Source organism: Panthera leo, chromosome A3 (assembly GCF_018350215.1).
Source record: "Panthera leo isolate Ple1 chromosome A3, P.leo_Ple1_pat1.1, whole genome shotgun sequence".
NCBI lineage: Eukaryota > Metazoa > Chordata > Mammalia > Carnivora > Felidae > Panthera > Panthera leo.
In genome coordinates this window covers 11,695,697-11,718,108 of record NC_056681.1, presented here as the reverse complement: position 1 = coordinate 11,718,108, position 22,412 = coordinate 11,695,697, and the positions used below count along the sequence as shown (strand labels likewise).

The window sequence follows — 22,412 nt, the reverse complement described above, 5'->3', positions numbered from 1 at the left end:
AAACCTGCAGGGGGAGAGCAGAGTGGAGGCCACATTCCCGGTCGTGTTAAAAACAAATGGTGGGAAGGAGGTAGGGGAGCGGAGGGAGGCCTGGTTTCCACCGGATCTGAAGGGCCCACGACGCAGGTGCTGGCCCGGAGACGATGGCTCGGAGGCCAGAGAGAACTTCACCTTCCGCTCTACTCCCTTTCTGCTGTTGGAAGTGCTTCCTAGGTCCGTGTGTTCTGTATTTAGTAAAGGCAAAGATGGGGTCTCCGGCTCGGGTTGGCCCGTCGTAGGTTTGCCCATCAGTGTTTTCAGCGGGCGATGCGATGTGGCGACTGTCCGTCACCACCAGTGAGGCCACCGCCTCTGTCCTTTGCCGCAAGTGACCATAGACCTGGCTTGTGCCAGCCGGACACCTTCACATCTTAACATTTGTGGAATTGGGACGTTCCTTGTAATCAGTAGCGTCTTACATTTAACAGCGACAGCATTTTTGTCTTGGTGGTACATAAAAACGATGGCACGTCTCACAGTGGGACTGCATTGGACTCCGTGAAACACGGGTCTGTTTTTCGTGAATTCTGCAGCAACTCTTGGCTTCTTAGAAGCTTCCACCTGTGCTACAGGTGGTGCTGCCCATGCTCTGAGGACCCACGGTATGCCCGTGGGCGGGGCTTCCAGGACCACAAGCCTCCCAGGGGCCAAAGGCCACCGTGATAACAACCACGGGAGGGCCAAGGTGCAGCTGGTGGCAGAGCCGTCTGTCCACGGAGCTCTCTGCTGTGGCCCACAAGCCGGGCAGGTCTCTGTTCTACGCGGGGAGTGAAGTGGATTCCACCTAAAAATCGGCATTCACGGCTTCTCTTGCAAATCAAAGAGCTGGCGTTCGCCGAGCCCACGTCCCGAGCACCGGGCAGCATCTCCATACTCACCCACCCCCGAACTCCGACGTGCGGCCCGTGCCTTCTTGTTCACGGTGGGAAGTCCGGCAGCAGCAGTGAGGCCGGCACTAGGCCTCCCCTCTTCCAAGGTCACCTCCCGCCAGCCAGTGGAGGCTCGGACTACAAGCAAGGGCAGGTAGCCTCCTGCGATCCCCACAAGAAAGCCTTTGGGGTACGTTCAGTTATCCCGCGCACGGCTCAGAGCTCTGTGGCCCGTCCAGCCCCCGCCCCGGTGGACTGGGACTCACCCTGGAAAGACACGCTTTCACAAGCTGCCCTTCCTTAGAATTTCCTCGTCGGCTGAGGAAGGAAGGGGACAGCCCTGATGGCATGCCACCGCTCCCGGGGTTCTGATGAGTGTGGAGCAGACACAAGCAAGGAAGGGGTCTGTGGCTCAGCGTCCACGGGCTCCTGGGGCGCAGGGGAAGAGTACGGAAGGGCGAGAGGCGGAGCCGGGAGCCCCGACAGCCGGGGTGGACACAACGGCAGACCGCGGAGCCTGTCGGTGCCGTTGACCTGCCCACCCCCACCCCCCTGAAGGGCTCCAGAACTTCCTCAACAGGACAAAGACACACAAGGGCCCTGCCCTCACTCCAAGATCGTGGTCAAAGGTCCCGGGGTCCTGGAGACCCACCGCGGGTCTGCTCTGGGTGCGTCAGAGGGTGTGCTTTCTCACCCACTCTGTCAGGTCGCTGTGCAGACCTCCGTGCACCCCCGGACCCCGCGGTTCTACCCAGTGAAAAATAATAGATGTATCTTCTTTCTTTCGAGAGCAAAGAGCCGGCAGGTCCGAGCAGGCCACCTGGTGAAGCGGCACACTAGGCCCCCAGACAAGCGCGTCTTCCCTGCCCTAAATCCAGGCCCGACCTGCGGACCACCTGTAAAGCCGCCGGCAACAAGGAAGAGCAGAGCACATGACCGTGGCACATAACCGCAGATCAGACTCAAACAGTGATCACGAGACTCGAGCTGAACTTCCAAAGCTCTGAGGTCAGTTTTGTTAGCCCGCTAAGAAGGTAAAAGGTGCAGGCTCCGGCGTCTCCGATGGCTCCTCCTTCTGGAGGTCACACAGCACCTGGGAGCTGTCACCTTTAGATTCAGCCCCGAATCTGCCTTGGGGTTTCCCCGCAGCGTTGTGAAGCAAGTTTAGAACCTCCCGTCCTTGTCCTCCCTCAGGGGAACTGAGGACGGAGGGCCAAGGACCCACACGGGTCCCGGCCAACTCCCTTCAGGGGAGCTGAGAGGCAGTGGTTCACTCCACGGGACTCCCAGGGACCATCTGGCAGGAATTCATTCGGGCTGTGCTTTCTGGAGGATGAGGCTCTGACATCTGAGCCGGCCCCAGCAGCCACAAAAGAACGGCCCGGCCCGGCCCCTGCCACAGGACGCTCAAGTCGTGCCTGCTGGCGGTTGGGACCACGGCAGGAAGTTCAAATCCTGGATAAAAACAGCCGCAGACACGTTTCCACTCCTTACACGGTAGAGAGCAGACAAACTGTCAAACAAATTTCTGGTCTCACGCACCAGGAATCCATGTGAAAGTCCCATTTTCCCCTTCCCGATAGACTAAATCCAGCCAGGAAGTACGCACTACAAGGGGCTTAAAGCTACTTGAAGGAGAGCACCCCCCCCCCCTTTTTCACTACAATCTTCTAGGACAGGGGTTGGCAAACTGTGGACCAAGGGCCAAATCCGGCCCACTGCCTGTTTCCGTACAGCCCCTGGGTGAAGGAGGATTTTCACAGACGAACATTCACAACTTATCTGATAATCAGGAATACTACCTTTGAATTCTGATGAAGCAAAATGTTACCCCCCCAAAAAAGAATTCCATTTTTTCCATCAGACTTGTAACATTACAAAAAGGATTGTACTCAATTATTAGATATTGAATTTCATCAATAAAAAAATTTTGTGGGAATCTGTTTTCTCTCACTATACGAATAAAACACTTACATAGGGTCTTCCTTCCATTTTGCCTCTTGGCCCACAAAGCCGCCCAAGGATTTACTGACTTAGGCCCTCGGTGGGAGAAGGTTTGCCGACCCCCGCTTTGGGAACATCAATTTGAATCCCAAAGCATCCAAGACATGAAATCGTTCCTAAATGACAAGCCAAGAGGAAGAAGGGCACAGCTTCTTAAATATTAACGCACACTTTTTTTTTATTATATTAAAATCAGGCAATGGTCTGACAATAAAAAGGCTGCTTATGGAATACTGTTATGTTAAACTTTACTTACAGGATGTTAAATCCTTAGAACTAAGGTTTCCCCCAGAAAAAGATTAATGGAAACATCGATTGCTTTTCAGACTTGATAGTTGCTGCTTCAAAAGGTGGTTTTACACAAACACTAAATTAAAAAAAAAAAAAAAAACTTTAGAACACAATGAATCGCTTTTATTTCGGTATGCATCCACATCTCAGCATTTAGTGGTCCTGAACAGAAAAGTGGAAAAACGCAGCAATTTGCCAGGAAGTCAAGCCCGCCAATTTTGGGGATCTGCTGTGCACACCGAGTTCTTTTTCAATCCCTGCTGAGGACCGTGAGAAACAGCAGCACCAAAACCAAAGTATGCACCGAATTCAAGGTTCTTTTTGTTCCAGTTGCCACATTCCAAACTAGACCCAAACGGATTGCAAGATGACCACATGAGAACCCTGTGTAAAACTTCTTCAATTTTTAAAAGCAAAAGCAATTACAGGAAAAGAAAATTCATTCAGAGGGATCGTGTGTGCTTACGAGTGTCTTCTGTGGCCTTTCTCCAAGTTTAACCACCAAGAACTTTGAGAGCTGGCAGGTGTGAGTACCCCTGGTGACTGTTCTTTTCACTTTATCAAAACCTGAGCTAAAAAACCGCATCAGCTGACGATGACAGCAGAGGGTGGCAGGGCTGAGGACCCAATATTCATTCCCAGGCTGGTGGAGAGTGAGTAAATGTGGTTCCAAAACTAAACGAGGGAAGTCAGAGACTCTTTCCAACCTTACCTGATGGCTTCTGGCCAAAGCAAGGAAGTATTGTGGAAAGTGTTGGGTGGTGATGGTACAAAAAGGGAGTTGAGGAGGAGGAAGGAAAAAGCAGCACCCCTCGATTAAGGTGGGGGAGAAGATATGGGGAGAGCCCTGAATTCCTCACCAAAGGCCAATTTCAGAGGGGAGCAGAGGGGGTTACAATCTATGCTTCGGCCAAGGGTGGTGGTGGAAAGTGAAGAAGGGACAATGGCTTGGGGGGGGGGGGTGTGGTGGTGGGGGGCATCATTTAAGACTTAAAAAAAGCAGGGGTGCAGCTGGAGCACCCCCACACACCCAGCAGTAGTCCCACAGGCTGTGACCTGAAACCTTCACACCTACTCTAGCAAGCCACCCCAAGCTGGAGGGCTGTTGCAGGGAGGGACGGAGGGAGGGAGGGAGGGAGGCAGGGGGAGGAGAAGGGGAGAAGGCAGAGACCCCAGGCCATGTAATCAGCAGCAAGGTGATTGTGTGATGTGTCTTTTCACAGTTGAGTTAGATGTGCCCCACCAGTTACGATGGGAACCAATTTAAATATACTTTCTTGATCCCAGAAGTTCAACTATGTGGACAGTGGTTACACTTGACAGGATGATTCGTTATAGCACAACTTATATATTTTAAATGGACAAAAAAATTAGTATCGTTTACAGTATCTTAAGATAAATTGCCTTTGAATGGGAGCTTCCTTTCCAGTACTTTGAGGTCTACAAGACGTATCTAGAAAATTTACTACTGTGGAAAATGAAGACTGCTTCAATCGAATGGGAGGGGGGGAGGGGGAGGGCCTGTGGTTTTTCTTTTTGATTAATTGCTGTAACACTGTCCTTCGGGCGGCTGAGGGAGTTTCATGTTTTCTTTAGACATCATTAGGCGCCGGAGCTCTTGCAGGACGACTTTGATGCTATATGAATTCTGCCACTTCGCTAGCACTGATATGGCTCTTGGGTCCACCTACAAAAAGGCAAACGAAGAAACTACCGTCAAGCTCTCAAACAAATGAATCGCTACATGCTGGAGTTAAGCTACCGACACGAGTGAAACGCGCTTTTCAAGCTGAACATGCCAGTCACACAATGAGACCCAACACGCAGAACCCCTGCATGATCCCCTCCCTCCAGTCAGTCTGTTTTTCTGTTTGTGTCCCTGTTTGGGAGAAGGAAGTCTTGGATAAGTAAAGCCACCTTTAGAGAAATGGCTCACACACTTGGCAAGACTCAACCCAACTGGCTCTTAGAACGGTGGCCTCTTCTCTTGGGCTGGCTTGGCTGCTGCCACTGCTCAGAGCCTGTCCTTTCTCAAGTCTACACCCTGGTGGACGATAACGACGCACAGGGCAGTAGGACAGCCAAGGCAGGCGGTGGCCCAGGTCCACGCTCTCGTGACAAGGATTGCCCCAGAGTCGCAGAGGAAATTTTCCAAAGTGTGGGTGGACTTCCGGGTTCTGGACTTCAGGTGGAACTCAGATATGACCTTAAACCCTGAACACACAGCAACAAGGCTCGTCTCTTCCCAGTCTGCTTTCAAGTCTTCTGCGTACCTCAAAACAAAGGCTTAGTTCACATGATGTTAACGTGTAAAACCCTTCAACCCTTGCTGATTTTCCCTTTGAACGAGAGCAGGTCTCAAAGGTGCAAAGCCTTTGGCAAGAAACACACGGAGGAAGAACGTATTAACATCACTTTGCTTTTGCAGCATTTACTGTACTGTTGCTGTTACTGCCTTCTTACGACAAGTGACACTGGCTTTCCATATATGGTAGTAAAAATAAGTATAAAACGAGGACGTTAAACAGAAAAAAATGCTATGTACCACAAATAAGGCTCAGGAAGTAAAAGTATGATCCTGGATAAGATTTTGCATCTCTGGGCCTTGGTTTCCTCATTTATACCTCATGAATGGAATGAGCTGATATCTCCAAGTGACCTGCACGGTGCTGGCCCAGAGTAAGTGTCGTATGAGTGATGAGTTAAATACAGCTGGGGAACAGGCCTTCACCCCAAGTCCGCATATGTTCATACTGCAACGCATTTCATCATCAAAGAACCAAGGAATACACGGAATTAGGGCCAAAGTGCCCCTGATGTTAAACACGAAGCATTTCTCAACCCAAACAAGTATGGGCAGGAAAAACAACTTACCACTCCATTAGAACTATTAACTCCATTCATATTAATTTTTGTTACAAATCTTACAAAGGGGGGTGCTTCTGGGTATTTAGGTCCACATTCTATTTTAAGGCTGTATATTCGGTTTTCATAAATTGTCTGGAAAAAAAAAAGGTACAGAGACATCAGGCAATGACAAACCATGAATTCAAAAAGGCAGATCTTTTGAAACCCCATTTATTCCTGCCTGCAGAACTGGTGCATCTGCTTTCTTTATACACAGGCTACTTGTTATTTGTTAAGTTAGTAGTAACTAGTCTCCACACTAGTGTACATGAACTCTGGTCTCGGGGGGGAATAAAAAGACAGACAATTTAAAACAGTACCATTGAAATTTTGAGTTAGTATTAAGTCCAATCAGATGGACTGGTTTTTCTATTAATTTCTCTACCTTGCACATCTGTCCCATGCTCTGGGAATGGTGTGTAAGGAGTATTCTTTACTCCGGGAAGCAACACTAAACGTCTGCTCACGCCAGGGACATCAGCCAATGCATCAGATGCCACTATGTGCAGAGCAGAGAAGAGGCAGCTCTTCGCTTCAACATTAAAGCAAAGTCAGGGGGCGCGGATGCAGACGCGAGAGCTGCTTCGCCACTCCATCATCCGTCTGGGGTTGGGCGCCACACGAGGGAGCTCAACTGCTAGGTGCCGCCTCTCCCTGCAGGCCTGACACTGACCTGAGAGATTACAGGCATTTAGTGGGTGAGGCGGGAGGCTAAAGATACCAGGCCCGCGGAGGAAAAACCTGTCCTTCAAATGCCAGCGGGGGCTCTGTAGAAAAACACGGCAAAGTCCGACCCCCCAGGCCGATGGACTCCTCGATGCGCTGCTGCTGGCAGGCTGTTCCGTCTGCCTAGAGCGCCCTGCCCCCACCTGAGCTGCCACACCTCCACTGAGACCCAGTTCAAACATCACCTGGTCAAATGTCACCCAGGACAAGCTAGTCCCAGCTTTCTGTTCTTTTATGAAGTCCCAGTGTTATCATTTACTTGTCTGAACACCACCGTGAAAGGTGATGCCTCTCCATAATATTGGCCCCCTTGAAGGCAGAGGCCATCCACCCTCCAATAGGTCCCCCTCGCAGGCACCAGTGTTCCCACTGGTGCCTGCTGCACCAGTGAAGGCTCCTGTGTAAACAGCGACATCTAGCTGTCTTTGGGGGAAACAAATTACAGAAGATGTGATTTAAATCCTTGAAAACATTATGTCTAAGCAGTAATCAATCCCTGACAAAAAACTCAAACATGTTTTAAAATTCAGAAGGCATTCATGTGGGGCGCCTGGGTGGCTCAGTCGGTTAAGCCTCTGACTTTGGCTCAGGTCATGATCTTGTGGTCCATGGGATGGAGCCCCACGTCGGGCTCTGTGCTGACAGCTCAGAGCCTGGAGCCTGCTTCAGATTCTGTGTCTCCTCTCTCTCTCCCTCCCCTGCTTGTGCTCTGTCTCTGTCTCAAAAATAAACATTAAAAAAAAAAAAAAGAAGGCATTCATAATATCCCCACAGGAACCTTACACATCCATGTAACAGGGACTCCAAACTGTGACAAACCTAAACTCAATTCTGCATTTCCACCTACCCTCACTCAACCTGCTCTTCCCCTCTTCTTCCCCTGTACGTGGCACCACCATCTAGCCATTAGATAAAGCAAAACCTGGCAGCCACCTAGAATTCCCTTTTCTCTTACCCCTTACCTTCCAATCACAAGAAAGTCTCAGCTTCCGCCTCCAAGAGAGATTCCACACCCACCTGCTTCCCTCCACCACGCACCTCCTCTCAAGCACCCCTGGTCTCTGCTCTCTTGCTCCCCCTACAATCTGCTCTCCACATAGCAGCCTGACTGACCTTCCAAAAGCAAGAAATGGCCCGGCTGGCCTAACCCCTCCAGTGGCTGCTAGTGACCCGAGAAGGAAGCCCATGTTCCTGGGTCAGAGCCTGCTGTGCACCCCTGCCTTCCTCTCTTTTTATTCTTCGCCCCATCTAGCCCCAACTTCTCTCCACCTCGGGGCCCCGATACCGGTTGCGACTCTGCGTCCATCCCAGCTCTTTGGCTCAAGGGCACCCTCCTCTCAGAAGTCTTCCTGACTCCCCATCTGAAGTCTCATGTCAGACCTTCTTCGATAAACTCAGAACAAGAAGGGCAGGGGCCTCAACCGAATTGGTACTCAAATGTTCCTGGACTTGAATATTGCTCTTTACAAGTTAAAAAAAAAAAAAAAAAAAAAATCAGTAAACACAAGAAGGAAGCCAAAGGGACTTATGGAAAATACGATAAAAGGTCTATCCTTAGCATCTAGCATGGTCTCCATCAGCAACTACTCACTCAGCAGTATCTGTTAACTGTATGAGCCCAAGTTCATCTCTGGATGTGTCCCACATTCATGCTCAATGGTTTGTCACACAATTGAAAGACAGAATCTCTTATACAGAATAGTCCCTGGGGGCATGGGCTTGTGGTAATTATCAAAGTAAGTCTTTTTAAAATATTGGATCTACATTTTGGAGTTTCTGATGCATCAATTTATTCACCTGTGAGAACGTTTTACGGCTTATCAGCCTCGATAAACTTTTACTAATCATTCTATTAACAACGGCATCAAAATGGTTAAGAAGGTGGACAGCTTGGTAACAGGTTTCTGATTATTCCATACATTAAATCTCGTAACTCTTGACACTATGAAGTCTAATTTAAAAATAGGCATTCTGTGACGAACTTCCTAGAAAGCAAAAAAGAAATACTAAATTTCTGACCATTGACATTCAACTGGCAATTTCACCGAAACCCACGAAAAAAATGCCTCAAGTCAAGTGAACACAGAGACACCGCAAGGGTCATTAAAAAGCCCAAAGCAAGACTTTTGTAGAAAACAGGGTTTTGGTTTTCTTCTTTTGCTCTGTTTACCAGTGCCCCAGGGACCTGTTAAAAGGTTTCGCTGAAGAAAGGAAATGCGCCCCAAGAGCTGCTAGAACATGGCACCTCTGTGAGGAACACTGTTCCAGATTTGTCGTTTGATCATGAAACGCTTTCCACCTTGTTGACATGGCTTGAGCTTCATGGGGCCATCTGGTAGTGCCTATATCAGAATGAGAAACACACAAGCTCAAACCAGCAAAGCCATTTCTAGGTATTTCCTACAGGCAGACTCATACTGATGCACAAAAATGTGGAACTCTGTCCGCAACAGCAAAAATAACTGTAAACAATCAAAGTGTCCACCAGCAAGGGACTGACTCAACAAATTCGGCATAGTCATAAAATCGGGTACCTTGTCGTCTTTTCAAAGACCGAGGCCCAGACAAAGACTGCCAAGACGTGGCTCTTGGTACAGATCAAGGTGCAGAATAGGCACATCCTATAAAAGCAGGCAGACACCTCCCTCCAAGTGTGGCTATGTGAATGTGCACACGGGTTGTTTCAGGCATCAGACACTACGAGCCCAGAGCCTAGAGATTACAAACTTCTCCTGGGCCTAAACTATATACAGGAGATAATCCCAGCCTAATCATGATGAAAAACATCAGATAAATTCCAATACAGACATTCTACAAAACACCTGACCAGTATTCTCCAAAACTGTCAAGGGCAACAGAAACAAGAAAAACCTGAAATTGTCACAGCCACAGCCACCCTTGTGGGACAGGATGACAAACTATAATGTGGTATCTTGGATAGGATTCTGGAACAGAAAATAGACACGAGGTAAAAATTAAGAACACCTGAATAAAATATGGACTTTGGTTAACAGTAATCCATCCGTATCTGGATCACTGGTGGTAACAAATGTACTATCCCAACATAAGATGCTAACAACAGGGAAAGGTGGGGGGGGGGGGAGGGGAACACATGGGAACATTCCATACTACCTTTGCACCTTTTCTTTAAGCTTAGAAGTATTATGAAATAAAATTTATCTTTAAACTGTATGATACATGAGAAAAGGAAAAGGTACTGATTGCAAAAACAAGCAAAATGACAAAATCTCAGTATATAAAAAGGTGATTCAGGTCAACCAGACAACTGCTCCTCAGTTGAAATCTGACGCAGGTATACACAAGTTATGTGTGATGCACAAGGTGGGCACATGCTACGTGAGAACGAGCGGTGGGCCCTTTAAAAGGTGAGAAATCCTTAATGGAGTGGCTCTGAAGATGGGAAGGAAAATGCACAGGAAGAGGTGTGAGAGGGGAGGTACTGAATGCTGCTCCCAGTTAATCTGGAGAGCGGGGATATGGCAGGTAGGGACAGCCCAGGAAGGGAGATACCGCACTAGGTACTTTAACAGAGAATTTAATATAGGGAAGTGGTTAAACAGGTGTCACTGGACTGAAAAGGCAGAAAGGGATCCGAGCTAACACAGAGGGAACCGGCAGAAAGCAGTGGTGTCCCTTGGCTGGGGGAACAGAGGGAATAAGCCAGTTTTTCAGACCTAGAGGCTCAGGGTTACAGGTCTCCAGAGCTGAACTCAGACCTCTGAGGAGGCACTGTGGGCCAGCTCTGGGAGCGCCCCCTCGAGTTGGATGGAGACCCATTGCTGATGCTGGGATGAAGGGCCATTACCAGAGTGGCGTTGACAGAACAGGCCCTTCTTCTTGCCTTTCAGGCGCTCTCCTGTGTCCCTGATTGGAGGAACCCAATAGAGCACCAGCTGACAAAGGAAAAATGTAGTTTGCAGAGTCCTGGCCCCAGTATTCAAAGCAGAGCTGAGAAAGGTGGGCTTAGAGCTTAAACCGGCACCTGCAAAACACCCCTCCAGACAGTGATGAGACACAACCTTCCTTCATACCAAGCCTCTCCCTCTTCCCACCGGCCACCAGGGTATCCTTCTGAGCAAGCCACTGGACCCATCTTCAGGTGACATTAATTATTCATTTCTCTGACTTAATGCCGGCACCACCTGAATATTCTTCAACCTAAAGACTAAACTGTCAAGTTAACCACACAATCATCTAATGTAAAATACAAAGGAGAAAGGAGGCACTTGTTCCTGTCCATTAGACTTCTCTTCCTGCCATGTCAGTCTACATGAGCCCCTCATTGTGGCATTGAGAGCTGCTCTGACTTCTAGCGTCTTTCAACGTCCCCAAGCATTTTCACTGCCTCCTGGGACCACTCCTCCAGGTGCTTGGTTCTGACGGCCCGTGCCCCCCAAGTCTTCCTGGCCCCAGGGCTAAGTTATTGTTTCCTGCTGCATTAGCTCTGTGCTCTCACACTGTGCCTTTTCTGCTTGTGCAGTCCAACACCAATTTGATCACCTTCTTTTATTAAATTAGCTTTTTTGAAATACCTAGCATGGTTTTCTCTTTTCTTGACACAAAGAGTTAAGGGGAACAAAGTAAACTTCTTCCTTTACATATTCTGTATTGTTTGAGAATTTTTATGAGGATATATTCACGTATCATACATGTCACATAAAGCTTTTTAAAAAGAGACAGATCAACATGCACTGATATGGAAAGACTTCCACCATCTGTTATGCGAAAAACACAAAGCTGCAAAACATTGTGTAGAGCAAGATCTCATTTTTATTAAAAAGGATATGCATTTATGTTTGTGTACCCAAAAGCAAAAGCCAGTAGGAACACACACAGTCTGTGGGGAGTATAATGCAATGGGGGAAAGGATCGGTCTTCTTTTAGTTCACACACTTGTGTAATTATGTTTCGTTCTTAAGCATGTGTAGGGACTTTTAGAGAAGTACGTGTATGAACACACACCCAGGCTCTAACCCACGCACAAAAACATTATCTTGGAGAACTCCAGAGGCATAACAGTGTTTCTCAACCCAGGCAATTTCTGCCCAGCCCCCACCCCAACATCTGGAGACATTAATGGTTGTCACAACTGGAGGAGAGAGGCGCCACTGGCATCTAGTGAGCAGAGACCTGGGGTGCTGCTGACCCTACAATGCACAAGACAGCCCCGCAACAAAGAAGGATCCAGCTCAAGATGTGAATGGCGCTCGGGCTGAGAAACTGCTCTGTAACCTGGCTACTCTGTAACCTGTTCTCTGTTGGAGACAGTTGGACATTATGTCAGAATTTTGCAAATGGCACTTGGATGAGAAACTTTAAAGCAACTCAAAGTACAAAAAGGAAAATGGCAAAAAAATAAGCCTCCTTTCCACGCTGGCCCCAGCCAGCTAGATCTCTTTTGAAGAAGGCAACCACTGTCGCCAATTTCTTTTATGTTCTTCCAAAAGTACTGTAAACACAGTATATGTACGACCTCCTGCTCTCCCCCACCTCCTCAGTGGCAGCATATTCTATACTGCCTTGTACCTTCCTTTTCGCCCTTAAGTATCATGGAAAGCATTCCAGTTGAGCACACATAAATCTGGCTCCTGTTTTTCAACAGCTAAACAGTACATACTATGGTCTGCTGAAAGACATTGAGGTGGTTTCCAATATTTTGCTACTACTGAAAATGCTGCATTCAATAATTTTGTACATAGGGGCCTTTGGGCAACACATTAAAAAGAGCGGAATAAATTCCTAGAGTTGCTGGATCACCTTTTTTTTTTTTTTTTTTGCTGGACCACTTTTGATGGAAGATTTTCTTGTTGAGTCATACAGCAGCAAAAATACAATAGGGAGATAAGTTACTCAAGTGCTCTATTTAGATACTAATAACTATGTTGATATTGCAAAGTCACAGTTTGTCCCTTGTATAAGGGATGCTAGTCATAAAATAGACTGGTCACAGGAAGCACCCAGAAGCAGACAGTTCCCTTTACAACTTTGCTTTTAACCTTGGGGATCCAGGGCAAGCATAACGACAGGGATAAAAAAAAGAAAAAAAAAAAAAGTCAATAACAAGCGCTGGTGAGGGTGTGGAGAAACCAACACCCTCATGTACTGTTGGGTGGGAACATAAAATGGTGCAGCCGCTTTGGAAAACAGTCTGACAGTTATTTAAAATGTTACACATGAAGTTACCATATGATCCAGGCACTTCCACTCCTAGGTATATGCCCAAGAGAAATGAAAACATATGCCCCCACAAAAACCTATACACAAAATTCATAGCAGCATTGCTCATAATTGGCAAAATATGGAAAAAACTCAAATGTCTGTCAATCAATTAATGAGTGAAGAAAACGTGGTCTATCCACAAAATGGAACGTCATTCAGCCATAGGAAGGAATGAGCTACTGGTAAGTGCTGTAACATGTATGAACCTTGAAAACATGCTAAATAAAAGCTCGTCACAAAAGACCACATATTGTGTAATTCCATTTATATGAAATGTTCAGAAGAGACAAATTCACAGAGACAAAAAGTAAATGAAAGGCTGTCAAAGGGGAGGGATGGGGACGGGAGACAGAATGGGAGTGACTGCTGATGGGGGAGGTTTCTCTCCGGGGTAACGAAATGTTCTGAAATTACTGACAGGTGCACAATTCTGACTATAATAAAAACCACTGAACTGTACACTTTAAAGGTGTATTCTACAGTTTTCAAATCCTAGGACATAGGAATTTTTACCTCAGTAAAGCTGTTATTAAAAAAAAAAGAAAAAAGAAAAAAGAAAAACGAAAAACGAATGTGTGGAAGGCAGGCACTGTGCGTACCGCAGCCACTCACTGCAAGTTAGCTCCCTACGGAAATCACTAAAGTGAAACTCAGGGTCATCCAAGGTGTTGTAGGTAGAACAGAATATTTTCAATGGGATTTGGTGGTTCGTTTTGTTCATTCATTGTTTCACTGTGTAACTCAGCAGTATTTAGTAGATTCTCAATGTTGTACATTGGTTCGTTCTTAATTTGTTAGAACCTAAAAATCAGTCGGTTGATTAATAAATCTATTGAACTACCTGATTCTGAGTCATCTCCAGGTGCTCTGGAGAGTAAGGGGGAGGGAAGAATATTCTCGTCATCGAGAAACCTAACCCATTCTCAGGAAGAGAAGAGATGTAGTGAAGGAAGCTGTCAACCACGCAGTGGACTCTCAGAGACAACGAGAAATGATTTCCATGAAGAAACTAGCTTTCTAGATCAGGTTTCCCCCAGTATTTTATAGATCCATAAATCCTGGTTTTCAGAGATTAAAAAAAAAAAGATAAACAAATGAGTAAAAATAGTAAATTGGATAGCTTTTCAAAACCCAAAAAACCAAAAGTACAGGGTCAAAAATGACTCAACAAGTAACGTTGAACGGCAAAGCTAGCCATTCACCATCAGTGTTCATGACGGTCCAAGATGAACATCAGATGGTCCTAACACTTAGTGAGCATGGCCCTCTTCCTTGTTCCAGCCGGGACCACATCCCACGGGTCTTCCTACTCCCCACAGAGCTGGTGGAGGGCCTGGGCAGGCAGTGAGAAGAAGGAGAGCACCAGCATCTTGAAGCACAAGCAGAAGGAGGAAAGGTCTTGCTCCATTCAGGCAGAACCTCCTATTGTCTGCAACAAGTGTCACATTGCAGGAATCTGTTTCTTCGCTCCTACGTTAACTGACTGCTTAACACTCCAGGTAATTCTCAAATGGGAACAGAGGAAAACTCACAATCTAAGCAGCGGGGAGACAATGTAGCACAGTGGTTAGGAACACAGAGTCTGGAGCCAGGACCCCTATGGGCATTAGCAGCTACGGGACTCTGGGCGAGGAACTTCATTTCTCTATTTCCTCACCTGTAAAACAAATGCAACCAGAGGCTGAACCTAACTACAGGAGAACCTAACAACAGGTTCTCATGAGAGCTAGATGACATTTCTTGGGGGTTTCACTATGTATGCTAAAACAAAGTCAGCTGGCACTATGAAGCCTGGAAACTCTCACAAATCACGAAACTCTAAAGGAGAGGTCAGTTTTCTCATCCCCGTTGTCACTGTCTTCTTCCCAAAGGCCTCTGGGTCTCCAAGTGCCTGGAACAGACCAGAGCCAACCAGGCAGGCAAGAAGCCTTTGCTGAACAGCCCGATGAATTAAGATATGGGTGCATGGGTCCCGACCTGGGACACAGTGAATGAAAACCACAACTGTGAAGGCCAAAGTTCGTTTCGACCGGGTCTTCTCAGAACCCTGGCTGTATCTGGAGCCTTGTTATCTGATAAGCCCCAGAGTTTGTTCTAAACTACATCTGAGGGTGCAATTACCTCAAACCTCACTGTCTACAGTGTCATGTAAATTCACACTAGGAGTCTAAACAGGTTTTTGCTTACCATGTGGAGGGATTAAACAGCATCAGAGGAGGTTCAAATATATAAACTGAAACTGGTCAAAAAAGAATAGCCACATTTCAGAAAATATACCATTGGTGAGCTTTTTCCGTGATAAGGCTAATATTTCTTAAAAGGAGGCACAGTGAATTTAAGACATTGACATTTATAGCCGTAGCTCGACGCTTACTCTTGGAGGCCCAATTATCATCCCTGTCCATCTTGTAAGTGTCATGTCTTCGTCATCTTCTAGACCCCAGCTAACTGTGCCATCTCCTACTCCTTTCTGGCCTTCTTCCAGTTCTTCCAACAGTCGAAAATTGCGAGGGACTTTTACTCCTAAAATAAATGGAAAGAAATTCAAGATACTAGCAACTCCAGGGGAACCTGTAAGCCTAGATCTAGCTGCTCGTTATTACTCCGTGGAAATACAGATGCTAACATGCAAAAAAGGCCGAAAGTCGTCGTCCCTTAAACTTGTTCCCAGGGCTTCCGGTACCGACCAGGGTAACCACAGGAAGGGGCACGTGGTTTTGTTACAGGTGAAGCGACGACTGAACCCAGCCTGGAGAGACACCCCACCCCCCACCTCCGTAGCTTTGATAAACTTCATCGAGAGTTTACGTGTCTAAATGTTGATCAATTTGGCTCCACGATAGTTGAAAACCATCAGTATCAGTATCATGAATACGAAGTGCCTTGGAAGGGAAGAGGCTATTCCTTTCATTTTGCTCTTATCATGCATTTCTGAGGCTAAGGGTGTGCTCATTTGCTGGAACAGACTCTCAAACTACCTCAGGAGGAACAGCCGCCGTGGCCGCATGAAATCAAAACGGTGTCCTCTTGATCAGCTAAGAGTCACCTGAAGGCGCCAAGGATAAAATTTTCAATTACTGAAGCCATGGTTTCTCTCTTGTGAAAAAGCCCAAAGAGGGTGGCTAGTTCTGATTCGTTTCCAAAAATCCCAAAGCCTGGTAAGTAGCTCAGGGAAGAAACCACACAAACCCATCCCATAAGTTTCAAGCCACTATACCTGAGTTCAGGCTGAGGCTTCGGCCATTTCTGGGTGTTTTCAGGAACAGAGCCGAAGCACTGGGGCCAGGTGGGGGACGAGGTCGGGGGAGGGCAGGGACACCGATTTTCTTCCTGTGCCTGGGCACCAAGCAACTCTCCCAGGGATGCCTTCCCAACCGATCCTGCCGGCTTCTCTCTCCTCCTACCTCTCTCCCTGGCATCTGAACTATTACCTCTGGAAAAAGCTTCAAATTCAGGCAAGTTCCAAGCTTGCCTTAAATTTGCCTTAAATGCTGAGCCCCCAACCGGCCAGACTCCCAGAGGCAACTGAGCAGCACTTACCACGTAACTCTGGAGAAAAGCCCACTGGAGGGACTCCAGCCTGGGAGGTGTTCCCAGTATATCTCAGTGTTTCCCAAGGTGGGACTCCCGCTACTATTGGTTCAACTGGAATAAATACTTGAGCATCTGCTAGAGGCCAGGCACTTTTCTAGGCAATGGGGGGAACAAGCAGTAAACAAAACAAAAACGCCTGCCCCCACGGAGCTTACATTCTAGTGGGAACCACATAATGACAAAACAAAAATACAAATCACGTAGCGTGACAGCCTGTGGTGTTGTGGGGCAGGAGTAATGGGGGAGGAGCTAGGATTTTCAATGGGGGGATCAAGGAAAGCCTCACTGCGACCAGGTGTCATGGCTAAAGAGCCGAGGGGAAGGAGCAGGACTTCTGCACAGCCGAGGAGAGTCTCCCAAGTAGAGGGAACAGCCAAGTGCTAAGACCCTTAGGTGGGATCTTGCCTGCAATGCCGAAGAGCAGCAAGATTCCAACTCAGCTAAATCTGAGTCAGTGACTTGGAAAAGCAGTAGGCGGTTAAGGGTTCCAACTATTGCTGGCCTGAGAAGCCACTGGAACTCTGAACAGAGGGGGCACAGGATCTGACTTGCTTTTTCAAATAGGCTTCCTCTGACTGCCGTGTGCAGAAGACAGTGAAGGGAGCCGGGCCCTACTGCAATTATCCTGGCAAAGGAAAATACCGGCTTGAGCCAGTGAAGGTAGTGAGAAGTAGCACAATTCCAGATATGGGGGGGGGGGGGGGGGGTCTAAGCTGGTAAGATTTGCTGCCAGATTGCCTGAGAAGCACGAAAGAGCAGCCGATGATGGTGGCTCCCAGGCTTTTATCTGAGCAAGTGGGAGGGACTTGCCAGGGGCGGTAGAGGATTTTAGGTGGTACAGACGTGAGCACTCACTTTGCAGTCAGGCCACCTCTCTTTTTTAAATGTTTATTTTGAGAGAGAGAGAGAGAGAGAGAGAGAGAGCAAGGGAGGGAGAGAATCCAAAGCAGGCTGTCAGCACAGAGCCCTGTGAGGGGCTTGATCTCATGACCTGAGCTGAAATCAGGACTTGGGAGACAACTGACTGAGCCACCCAGGCGCCTTGTCACGTGTTGATTTTTAGGAATACTTTAAGGCAAGTCATGTTATACTAACTTCCCAGGTACAATGATGGTGAAAACAATTTCCTTTTAACATAAATGTAAGCAGAAGACTCAGCTGACTGAAGGTAATATTAAGTAATACAGATAGTATTTGAGAAGAAACAGAATAAACCTGAAAGCATAGCTGAATGGCTCATTTGGAAAATACTGGCGTTTTCCATCCACATAGTCAACTGGATTATTCAGCTATACTGGATTGTGTTCCCTAGCAAACACAAAATTAAAGGATGTTTGTGACATTATAAGCAAAAAGCCAGACAATGCAATGTCTTTCATCCAGAGACAGTTAAATCTAAATCTTTTTTTTTAAATTTTTTTTTTAACGTTTATTTATTTTTGAGACAGAGCATGAATGGGGGAGGGTCAGAGAGAGGGACACAGAATCTGAAACAGGCTCCAGGCTCTGAGCTGTCAGAACAGAGCCCGACTCGGGGCTTGAACTCATGGACCGTGAGATCACGCCCTGAGCCGAAGTCAGCCGCTTAACCGACTGAGCCACCCAGGCGCCCCTAAATCTAAATCTTTAATAATCCTCACTAACTATTTTGGCTGGGCAGCGGAGGGGGGAGGGGGAATCATTGTGTAGAACTACAGCTATTACTACTGTTTAATTTACAAGCCTGCACTAATGAAGATGACTATCCCAAAAGAACACACAATCATGTCAGGGAGATCGGTGAATATCAAAGATGGCCTAGTAGGCTGAACTGTGTCCCTGCAAATTTGTATGTCGAAGCCCTGATCGCTAGTACCTCAGAGTGTGACAGTATTTGGTTACACGGCCTTCAAAGAGGTGATTAAGTTAAAATGGGTCCACTGGGGCACCTGGCTGGCCCAGAAGGTAGAGCATGTAACTCCTGATCTTAGGGTTGTGAGTTCGAGCCCCTTGCTGCGTATGGAGTTCCTAAAAACAACCCAAAACCCCAAAAACAAACCCAAAAAACTCTTAAAATATATATATATTTTATATATATTTATATATATTTATATATTTTATATATATATTATATATATATATATATATATATATAATATATATATATACATACATACACACACACACACACACTAAAACAAGTCCATTAGGATGAGCCCTTGGACTGGTATCCTTATAAGAGGAGGAAATTGAGACACACAAAGGAAAACAGGGATGCTCGAGTGCATGGAGAAGAGACCTTGTGAGGACACGGCGGGAGGGCAGCCATCTGCAAGCCAAGGGGAGAGGTCTCGGAAGAACGAGACCACTTGACACCTTGATCTTGGACTTCTAGCCTCCTGGGCTAAATCCTGTTGTGTAAGCCATCCAGTCTGTGGCACTTTGTTATGGCAACCCCAGTAAACTAATACGGATGCTCGCTGACGTTTTAAGAAGCTTAAGAAAGTTGGAAAGGTTAGAGACCAAGATGGTAACAGTGGTTATCTTTAGGTGCAAAGGATTATGGGCGACTCCCCTCCTTTTCTAGATTTTCTGTTTTTATTTTTTTTTTTTATTTTATTTTTTTTTTTATAAATTTTTTTATTTATTTTTGGGACAGAGAGAGACAGAGCATGAACGGGGGAGGGACAGAGAAAAGAGGGAGACACAGAATCGGAAACAGGCTCCAGGCTCTGAGCCATCAGCCCAGAGCCCGACGCGGGGCTCGAACTCACGGACCGTGAGATCGTGACCTGGCTGAAGTCGGACGCTCAACCGACTGCGCCACCCAGGCGCCCCTAGATTTTCTGTTTTTAAATCATTTTACTTTATTCATCATGATGACTGTATTCTTTAATCCCCATCCCCATTTCTTCTACCATGATCTTGATATTTACAAAATAAAACATTTAAGGAACTATGCCAGCTATACTCCAGACAAGGTTCTACAACTGGGCTTCGGCATCTGTTATTCCCTCTGCTTGGAACATCTGTCTCCAGATACCCGTCAAGCTCCCTTAACTTCTCAGGGCTTAAGTTGTATGACCCCTGACTGCAATAAGGAACAAGGATCCTCTGAGACTAGGAATCTCATTTAATAGTATTTCCTAAGTGAGTAATTTTAAGTGAATAGTCCATGTTTTTTTTAATATTAAAACCTGTTCAGGCCAAATGAACAATGGCAAAGTACAACAGCTTCCATAGCTATTAATGAAGGGAAGCTACACGTGTGACCTCTATTTTAAGTTGCTCTTTTTGGCAAGATGAAAAATGTGCCTTCTTGTGTCCGGTTATTTAAATCAGGCTGGGTTAGGGGCGCCTGGGTGGCTCAGTCGGTTAGGGGCGCCTGGGTGGCTCAGTCGGTTATGCGGCCGACTTCGGCTCAGGGCGTGATCTCGCGGTCCGTGAGTTCGAACCCCGCGTCGGGCTCTGTGCTGACAGCTCAGAGCCTGGAGCCTGTTTCAGGTTCTGTGTCTCCCTCTCTCTGACCCACCCCCGTTCATGCTCTGTCTCTCTCTGTCTCAAAAAAAATAAAGGTTAAAAAATAAATAAATAAATCAGGCTGGATTAACTATTTCTGGTATGACTATTTCTCTTGTAAATGTTAGCAAAACTTTATGGCTGGAAACGTCACCCCTTCATTAACAACTAGGTCTGATTAGGGACTCCTAAACGTTGCAAGCTCATTACATTAGTTTCAAACAGATAGTGAATTCGAGTTATATTTTTCACATGTTTGATATCTACTTGTGAAATAGGGAAAACTATCATATTGGTTAATCCTATACTTCCAACAGCCGTTTTCTACTGGATCAGACAATTCAGTTAAAGCCTGCATACACAACTGAACCAAACAAATAAGGAATCAGGTTAGCATTTGGAGCAGTGATGGAGTTCCACATAGGACGGTGCAATTTGTGGGTACTGCAGTACTGATATTATAGGATCATTCAACTTGCTTCAAGTTATAAATCAGGCATCAGAAACAGTTTAAAAAACCAAAACTTTATATTGGCCAGTATCTTTTAGGTAGTCAAAAAACATTCCAAGTGGGAGCTGGAATATACATAGAAACATGGGAAAACTGCCCTACGTGCTGATTAATGACAATAAGCATTCATTCCATCTGAACAGTAGTTCACAAACTTTTCTGGTCTCAAGACCCCTTTATATACTCTCTTAAAAATCACTGAAGACTTCAAAGAGCCTCTGTTTACGTGGGTTATAGCTACTGATATTTGCCAAATTAGAAATTACAACTGAGAGGGGTGCCTGGTGGCTCAGGTCAGTTAAGCATCCGACTCCTGATTTCTGCTCAGGTTGCTGGGATTGCTCTGACAGCGAGCGCCAAGCCTGCTGGGGATTGTCTCTCTCTGCCCCTCCCCCAGTTACACACATTCTCTCTCTCAAAATAAACAAACTTATAAAAAAATAAAACTGAAAAATTTTTTAAAAACTCATTTACAACTAAGCACAACAAACCATCATGTGTTGAGATAAATAACATATCTTATGAAAGAACTACACTTTCCAAAGAACAAAAGAAAATTAGTGAGAAGAGTGGTATGGCTTTACGAATTCTCTTTAATGGCTGGCTTAAAACGGGAGTATTAAGAACTCAGGTGAGCTGGAAAATACATGTCTGTCTAAAGGGCGCAGTCACTCCTTTGCTCTGGCCAAGTATCTGTCGGTCCGATTCAGCTTATGGACCACCATTTTACAACATCTGGGGGTCACCTAATTGTTCTCAAGAATCTCTTTGATCCTGGGGCGCCTGGGTGGCTCCATCAGTTGAATATCCGTCCGACTCTTGATTTCGGCTTAGGTCACGATCTCACAGTTTCATGAGTTCGAGCCCCACGTCAGGCTCTGCGATGCTTGGGCTCTTAAACTGACAGCACGGAGCCTGCTCTCTGCCCCTTCCCTGCTCCCACTCTCTCTTTCTCAAAAATAAATAATACGTAACTTAAAAAAAGTCTCTCTGATCTTTAACATCCTGGACTTAGCTGAGAGAATACTTTAAACCCTTTCTTTTGTCAGAAGGGTGAGATTGATCAACACTGGGCGAATCTGGCACCGGTGGGTGCAGTGCTCTGTTGACCTTTATTTAGCTAAATATTGAAGAGTTTAAGTCCACAAACTGTTACCTTGAATTTATTTTACTAAGACATAAACTTTTATTTTCACTCAAGAGCTGACTAAAAGCAGAGTCTGGGGAATAACGACAGCTAGCAGAAATCAGAAATTATAAAACTATGGAGTGGTTCATTTAGTTTTTCTGATATTTAAACAGCAGGGGCTGATTAGCACCCGGTTAGCTGGTTTACTAAACTCTACTCGGTAAGGCACCATTTGGGGTTCACCATGTTTAACATGCGTAAAACTGAGCTCACTCCACACTTCAGGCAAAATATCCACACGTCTCAGGAGTGTAATTAAAAGTTTGCTAGGGGGAGTCTGGGTGGTTCAGTCAGTTAGTTACTCATCCGACTCTTGGGTTCAGGTCCTGATCTCACGGTTTGTGCGCCGTGGAGGGTGCAGAGCCTGCTTGGGATTCTCTCTCTCTCTCTTCTAGGCTTTTTACCTGGTTGTCAGAATTTCCTTATATATGAATGTCAGTAACATATATGTACACAACTTTCTTTGTGTGCAATAACACCCAACACTTATCCAATCCCACGCTAGACCTTTATAGCGACTATGAAAGAAAAACAGAAGTCTCCC

General features: G+C 46.3%; 1 protein-coding gene across 6 annotated transcripts in view; it reads right to left on the bottom strand.

The window, feature by feature from the left end:
* Positions 1-3,065: 3,065 nt before the first annotated feature.
* The window catches only part of UBE2V1 (ubiquitin conjugating enzyme E2 V1), a 31,601-nt gene continuing 12,254 nt past the window's right edge, over positions 3,066-22,412 (bottom strand). For 2 of the 6 annotated variants that reach the window (XM_042930686.1, XM_042930688.1), the window contains exons 2-4: positions 15,451-15,599; positions 6,078-6,203; positions 3,066-4,890 (exon numbers count right to left, since the gene is read on the bottom strand). In XM_042930686.1, coding sequence (XP_042786620.1) covers positions 4,744-4,890; positions 6,078-6,203; positions 15,451-15,599 — 422 coding nt within the window. In that variant the 3' untranslated portion in view covers positions 3,066-4,743. Of the gene's footprint in view, positions 4,891-6,077; positions 6,204-15,263; positions 15,412-15,450; positions 15,600-16,054; positions 16,119-22,412 lie in introns of those variants that run through there. The other 4 variants (XM_042930690.1, XM_042930691.1, XM_042930687.1 and 1 more) reach the window with 3 other exon arrangements.